Source organism: Antechinus flavipes, chromosome 1 (assembly GCF_016432865.1).
Source record: "Antechinus flavipes isolate AdamAnt ecotype Samford, QLD, Australia chromosome 1, AdamAnt_v2, whole genome shotgun sequence".
NCBI classification, from domain to species: Eukaryota; Metazoa; Chordata; class Mammalia; order Dasyuromorphia; family Dasyuridae; genus Antechinus; species Antechinus flavipes.
Window position 1 is genome coordinate 526,366,445 of NC_067398.1, and position 8,023 is coordinate 526,374,467.

An 8,023-nucleotide genomic window follows, 5' to 3' on the forward strand; every position below is an offset into this window, starting at 1 on the left:
ATAATAATTATAGTAATATGATTGTAATTAAGGTATCACATGCTCACTTATATAATACAATTTCTTAAGTGCACTTTTGGTTGATATCTTAACCAATGTTTTGTGGATAATTTGGTGCAATTGTCTGGTAAATTTATTTCACCCTAAAGTATTAGATAACCACTAATACTACTTAGTGTCTGATCATTAACTTACCTGTGAGAATATGATACAAAAAATCTAAAGGAAACAAACAAACAAAAACATAATTAAAGAGATTTATATACCTATAAAGTGACACATTAGCCACATGTTCCATATTGTCTTTCAAAGACTACAGGGAAATTAGAGGTTTTAATGTTAGAATGTTGTATCATATCATATCTAATTGACCTTCTTATGAGGGCCTTCTAATCTATACTGCTTTGAGTGGGTGAACCCTATGATGCAGAGTAAAGCACAAATACTCATCACTACCCTTGTTGTAAACACTCAAATTTTATATGAAGTGCCATTAATTGCCTTTATTTGAATACATAAACTGAATATATACCTATTCTTTCTTGTATACATGATTTTTCCTAAGGTAATGACTAACCTTCACACACATGGATACCCTTTCAAATTTCTCCATTTTTCTTCCTCATATAAACAAGACTTATTATTCCCATTTTCTATTTATTTTTTTATTATCATGAATATGTTGTCTCTCTGAGGAATATCTGTAATAATTGTTATTACAAACTTCATGACAACTTAGAGACTTATTTTCCCTGTCATGTGACACTCACTTCAAAGGTTTACTTTTCTACTTCTTAAATTTCTACATGTAAAACTGGCATCTGATCTTTCAGCTTTGAGTGCATATCATCCCTTGTCAAATTTCACAGTGACTAACACCATCATCCTTGATTTGAAATCAAGAAGACATAGTTTCAAATCCTGTCTCAGAAATTTAATATCTTTCAATTCCTGAGCAAGTCACTTAAGCTTTACATGCCTCAATTCATTTAATCTGTACATTAAGAAATTAGATTTGAAAGCCTCAAATTTTCCTTCTTGTTCTATATCTTTCATTTGATAAATCCATCTCCAATATCCATACACTCATTTCCTTCAACTATAGGAGGAGGGACAGGAGAAAATCAGTCTCACTGATTTCTTATAGGGAACTGTTTTTACATTCAATTCACTGCATGTTTCCTTGTTGTCAGTCTAATAAATTTTAATAAAAGTAATTCCCTTGGTTTGAAAGCTATCCTACTCCATTATTTTCTCAGGATATTTTTCTAGTTAAATGCTTTGATTTCCTTTAAGTATTACATTATTACTAAATGTTTCCATTTATTGAATGAATTTATAATATTTCTTTTTTGTATTTATCAAGGAGAAATTCTGGAGCATTACGCTTGCAAATAGAAATGTTTTCTGATAATCAATTAAGTTAGAGTATAAAACTGGATGAGCATGTTCAGTACAATCTCCATATTACATTGAGCAGAGGGCCTGGATAGGTAATCTTTGAAAAGGTTTTTCACTCTTAACTTAAAATGAATATCAAGATTACCTACTTCTTCCTACCTCCCAATCTACTAAAAGAATCCCAAGTCATGGAATTATGCCCAAAAAGTTATCAAAGTGTGCATACCCTTTGATCCAGCAGCTTTACTACTGAGCTTATATCCCAAAGAGATACTAAAGAAGGGAAAGAGACCTGTATGTGCCAAAAGGTTTATGGTAGCCCTTTTTGTAGTGGCTAGAAACTGGAAAATGGATGCCCATCAATTAGAGAATGGTTGGATAAACTGTGGTATATGCATGTTATGGAATATTATTGTTCTGTAAGAAATGACAGCAGGATGAATACAGAGAGACTTGGAAAGACTTACATGAACTGATGCTGAGTGAAATGAGCAGAACCTGGAGATCATTATACAATTCAGCAACAATACTGTATGAGGATGTATTCTGATAGATGTGGATATCTTTGACAAAGAGAAGATCTAATCCAGTTTCAATTGATCAATGATGGACAGAATCAGCTACACCCAGAGAAGGAACACTGGGAAATGAGTGTGATCTGTTTGCATTTTTTTTTCTTCCCAGGTTATTTTTACCTTCTGAATCCAATTCTTCTTGTGCAACAAGAGAACTGTATAGTTCTGCACACATATGTTATATCTAGGATATACTATAACATTTTTAACATGTATAAGAGGGAGGGAAGGGAAAAGTTGCAACAAAAGTGAGTACAAGGGATAATGTTGTAAAAAATTACCCATGCATATGTTCTGTCAGTAAAAAGTTATAATAATAATAATAATAATAATAATAATAATAATAATAATAAAAACAAAGAAAGAAAATCCCAAGTTATTTTCTACCAGGGACTTCCTATAAAGACCTAAAACTCTTAATTGACACTACAGAGAACTGTAACATATAAATGTACTAAAGTATTTTCCTAATTGTGCTTAAAAATTCAATTTGTTTCATTATACTAAAATAAATATATATTTATCTTCTAGCAAATACTTTATTACATGATTTTGATATAATAACAAATTTAAAAAATTAAACAGTTCATATATTCAAGAATTTTTCTTTCCATTGGGAGTGGGGGAGGTAGATAACAAATATGCATACAATTAAACAGAAGATTAATTTAAAAAGGGTGTTTTATTAACAACTGAAAGGTTTAAGATAAACTATGTATAAGAAGGAATACTTCAAGTATGCCAAACTGATTACTGAAAAATCTCCTATCTGGAAATTCTAATAAAATGTCAGTAACTACATACTATATGTGTTACCTTGATGTGGACTTACTCTCTTCTCTTATCAGGAAAATGTCCATCTGGTTTTTATCAGATATAACCAATTCCTATAGGATCCTGTTTGTATAAAGTGACTGTGAGGATGGAACTCTTTATCAGCTTCCATTGTTTATTCCAAACCTCTGTGTAGCTTTCAAAAACCTTTGAGATATTGATTAGCATATCTTTATACAGGTCTAGGATTTAGTCTGCCAGGTGCACTCCATCTGGCTCCTTGATGCCTCCCTTTGAGTCCTCACCTTTTCTTCTCTGGTTTCCCTGAGGCAATATTTTCTATATAAATGATATGTTCACTATGAAGTCCTTTGATAAGTCCTTTCCAGGACTAAGCCTTTCTCTCCCTCTTCATACTATCTTCCCTTTAATGGCACTTTCTTCTTACCCTAGCTAACTCTTGTTAATCTACTAAATTCTTTTATGGATCAAACCCATCAGTGAATGACATGCTTAGGCCTCATGGCCTATTACTTTAATGGATTCTTCCAAATTCCTTCCCTTGGTAATGCAATTGCTCTCTTAACTCTATTTCATATTTGCCACTGATGGTGCTTATTTTATCTTTTATTTTGTCTGTAGTCTCTTTTCCTAAATAAACTTTTTTTTTTTTTTTGGTCAAAGAGAATGGTCATTGTGAATCACATGATTATTTCAAATTAGAAATAGCTACTCAAAACTCAAAAAGGAGATTATTGCCATTGCTTTTTGAATTTCTGGAAGATGATAATAGCATCAGGGAGGTGATATGGCATGTGCATGAATTGGATTTAAGTTATAAAGGACTATGCAAGTCACATGTCTCACTTCCTTTTCTGTAGCCATCTGGATCCAGGATCTGGATATAGTCCAGGGCAACTGGAGATGGCCATGGATGCAATGAGATCTTGGCCTTTTTAAGCTAAAATATTTGGTACATCTCAGTTTGACTGAAACAACTTCCCATTCATATAGCCCCAGTTTACTTTGGCACAGCCCTGGCCAAGCAGGCATCCTCCAGTATTTAGACCTCCATGTGTTTTGGCATGGCCCAAGTTAGACAGGCATCCTACAAAGGCTAGACTACCAAATGCCTCCCAGGGAAATCCAGAAAAACTACACCTGGCCTCAGCACATACTAGTAATCACCTTTAGGACCCTAGCTCAAGTCTCTCAGAACCTTCCAATCTCTAGCCATGCAAGTCACCTGCCTAACATATTCCTTTTGTACAGCACCAGACATAAAGTCCTTTTGTGGTTCTCAAGTCAATGTCAGTACAGTACCAGGTATATAGTGGACAAGTGTTAGACCTCAAAATCAAATAAAAAATGCATAAATATTAAATGCATTATTTTGGATCATAAAACAATAAAATTACATTAAAAAAGAGCAGTGAAGGGTTACATTAAATTAACTGGAAACTAAATAATTTAATCTTAAAGAATAAGTAGATCCATGTTCAAAAATGTTAGCAGCAGATCTTTCTGTGATAGCAAAGAAATGGAAAATGAGTAGATACCTATCAGCTAAATAAGTTATGGTATGTGAAGATAATGGGACATTATTGTTTTATAAAAATGTTATGGACAAGTTGATTTTAGATAGGTGTGGAAATATTTACAAGAACTGATGCTGAGCGAAACAAGCAGAACCAGGAATACATTGCAAATAGTAACAGCAGGAATGTGAGATAAAAGACTTGTTTCTTCTCCATGGTTCAGTGATCCAAGGCAATCCCAATAAACTTTGGATAGAAAATGCCATCTGCAGCCAGAAAAAGAATTGTGAAGGTTGAATGTGAATAAACACATGTTATGTTCAATTCTTGTTTTCTTTTTTCCCTCTCCCATGGTTTTCTCTTTTGTTCTAATTTTTTTCTCCCAACATTATTCATAAATCAATATGAATTTGAAAATAAATTAATTAAATTTTATTTTTTATAAAAGAATAAGTGTTTCAAAGAAGAAATAATAAAAACAATAATCCAATGATTCCTGCTGGTTTTGACATCCTGCACCATCTCATTAACAATTTTTTTGTGAGTCCACCACCACAGCTGTTGTCAGCCGCCGCTGCCTGGCCACTCTAGGCCGCCCTGGGGCCATGTTCGGCCGAGGCTCGGCGTGACTCGGGGGCCCGAGCCTGCCCCCGCCGGAGAACCCAGACAGCCGTCGGGGCCGCCTGCCCCACTTCCTGTCCCCAGCTCCGGGGCTCGGCTGGCTTTTCCAAGCCAGACTATAAATTGGTAGAATGAAAAAGTTTAAAAGAAGGCTCTCTCTCACACTTCGAGGCAGCCAGACCATTGATGAATCACTTTCTGAGTTGGCTGAACAAATGACTATTGAAGAAAACAGTAGCAAAGATAATAAGCCCATTGTGAAGAATGGCAGGCCTCCAGCGTCACACAGTATGCACTCCTTCCTGTACACAGGCTTTTTCAAGAAGCCCCCATTGTAGAGACCACACAGTGTGATAGGGGGAAGTCTCGGCTCCTTCATGGCAATGCCCAGAAATGGAAGCAGACTTGATATTGTTCATGAAAATTTAAAAATGGGATCAGATGGTGAAAGTGACCAAGCTTCAGGGACTTCATCGGATGAAGTTCTATCTCCAACAGGTGTTTGTCTCAGAAACCGGATACACAGCCAAATCTCTATGGAGGATCTAAATAAAAGTTTGTCACTTCCTGCGGACATTAGAATACCCAACGGTTATTTAGAAAAGCTGCAGATAAATAGCCCTCCATTTGATCAACCAATGAGCCGGCGTTCTCGGAGAGCTTCCTTGTCCGAGATTGGATTTGGGAAAATGGAGAACTATATTAAATTGGAAAAGCTCGGAGAGGGAACTGATGCAACTGTATATAATGGAAGAAGCAAATTGACGGAGAACTTGGTAGCACTAAAGATCTGCTTGGAGCATGAAGAGGGAGCACCTTGTACAGCCATAAGAGAAGTTTCATTATTAAAGGATCTAAAGCATGCCAATATTGTTACATTACATGACATCATTCACACAGATAAATCCTTGACTCTAGTCTTTGAGTACTTGGACAAAGACTTAAAACAGTATATGGATGACTGTGGCAACATCATGAGCATACACAATGTGAAGCTTTTTTTATACCAGATTCTTCATGGTTTGGCCTATTGCCACAGGAGGAAGGTGCTTCATCAGGACCTGAAATCACAGAACCTCCTCATTAATGAGAAAGGAGAATTAAAGCTAGCAGATTTTGGACTAGCAAGAGCCAAGTCAGTACCCACAAAGACCTACTCAAATGAAGTTGTCTTGCTCTGGTACCGGCTACCCGATATTCTCCTGGGTTCCTCTGAGTACTCCACACAGATAGACATGTGGGGTGTTGGCTGCATATTTTTTGAAATGGCATCAGGAAGACCCATTTTTCCAGGTTCTACAGTGGAGGATGAACTGCACCTAATTTTCCGATTGCTTGGGACACCATCTCAAGAAACCTGGCCGGGTGTTTCTTCAAATGATGAGTTCAAGAACTACAACTTTCCTAAATATAAGCCACAGCCGCTCATCAATCATGCCCCCAGACTAGACTCTGAAGGAATTGAATTGATAACAAGATTTCTTCAGTGTGAGTCAAAGACAAGGGTTTCAGCAGAGGAAGCCATGAAGCACGCATACTTTCGAAGTCTGGGAACAAGAATACATGCTTTACCTGAAAGTATCTCAATATTCAGTTTGAAAGAAATTCAATTGCAAAAGGATCCGGGTTTTCGAAATTCTTCCTATCCAGAGACAGGACACGGCAAGAACAGAAGACAGAGCATGCTCTTTTAAGTTCGATAGCAGGATTTCAAGCCCAGCCCGGCCTCTCTTACTAAGCAAAGACTCAGCTCTGGACTTGGATCTTCGCTTGTCTATGCTGTCCTATTCCCAGTGGAGTCTTTTTATTTCCTATCTGCAGATTATGTTTTTTATATTTGTTGTCACAGTGTGACGATTTCTTGTACAGTTGGTTTTAAGGTCTCCTCTGCCATTAGAGCCAGTCGGTTACAGCTATTGGTGTAACTGGAGCTGCAATTTTTGTGCAGGACTGAGAAACACAGTGCATTATTTATTGCGGAATCATTGCTGCTAAGTAACTATTGTCTGTCTATTTAACACAACAGTTGAATGCCTGAAGAAGTTGCAATGGCTTTATGATATGTGAATGCATCTGTTTCTCCTCACAAACTGTTTGACTGCTGCAGTTTTTGTTTGTTTGTTATTTTTATTAAACTGCAATGTTTCCTGGAATGTAAATTTAGCTTTGCTTAATCGTAAATAGGTGAACCATTTAATGCTCTAAGTTCATAAGACAGTTTCTTATTTAACATTGGTGATGTGGTAGTTCTGAGTTTTATAAGCACATTATGTTTAGAAAAACACGTGACGCACAAGATGATTTCGAGCAAGTGAATGCCTGCCTACTCACCTTCCTGGGGACGATGGCTGAGGCAGGCAAGGAGGCAGGAAAGATTTCCTTTTAGAAGCCCAGAACTTGAGCCACATGGATTATTTATTTGCCACCGCTAGTTTAGCAACGTTCACATGCTCCTGAACGTTGGTATACAATACATTAACCTTAATTTATGTTGTGTTTTAATCCAGCAAGGACTAATTCACACAAATCCATTCAGATGAACCTCTCATCCTGTTATTCTTCTGAAACATAATTCTTGTATTTGATGAGAAGCAGGATGATTTTCTTTATTGAAAGAACATATTTCATTTCCTATTTTCTTCCCCTCCTACTCTCCTTCCCCTCTCCACTTCTCCCCTGCCCCCCATGATATTTACTTGGAATCAGCTGGAAGCTGTGATAAGACACGTGACATGAGCCATGATTAACTATGTACTCTTCCCAAAATGAGAACTTGGAGACTTTTTTTAAAATGTCGCCAACCTCTGTTTACCAGAGATGATGGACATTATGGCTGTGCCTGTGCATCTCATTGGGTGTCAGAAGGGCATCTTGGTGGGTGATGGGAACGGTGTTTTTAAGCATTTGTGTTCACCATTAACAATTAGTTGTGTAGTGCATCTTACAGACTGTAAATCTTTATTGGGATATTTTGAAATGGTCATGTAAATCTCTGGCTGGTATATCATGAGAATAGTCATAGACAACTTAAATTTTTTCCTGATTATTCACTGTAAAAACATTCAGGGGTCCTACCATTTCTGTTCAGGAAATCTTGTAGTTTATTGTTATTTA

The 8,023-nt window shown here is 36.6% G+C and overlaps 1 protein-coding gene across 1 annotated transcript; it reads left to right on the plus strand.

Moving 5' to 3' along the window:
* The first annotated feature begins 5,216 nt into the window (after nucleotides 1–5,216).
* On the plus strand, nucleotides 5,217–6,642 carry LOC127564180 (cyclin-dependent kinase 17-like). The gene has a single exon (XM_052000616.1). The coding sequence runs from the start codon at nucleotides 5,287–5,289 to the stop codon at nucleotides 6,601–6,603; it is 1,317 nt and encodes a 438-aa protein (XP_051856576.1). The 5' UTR covers nucleotides 5,217–5,286; the 3' UTR covers nucleotides 6,604–6,642.
* Nucleotides 6,643–8,023: the final 1,381 nt, after the last annotated feature.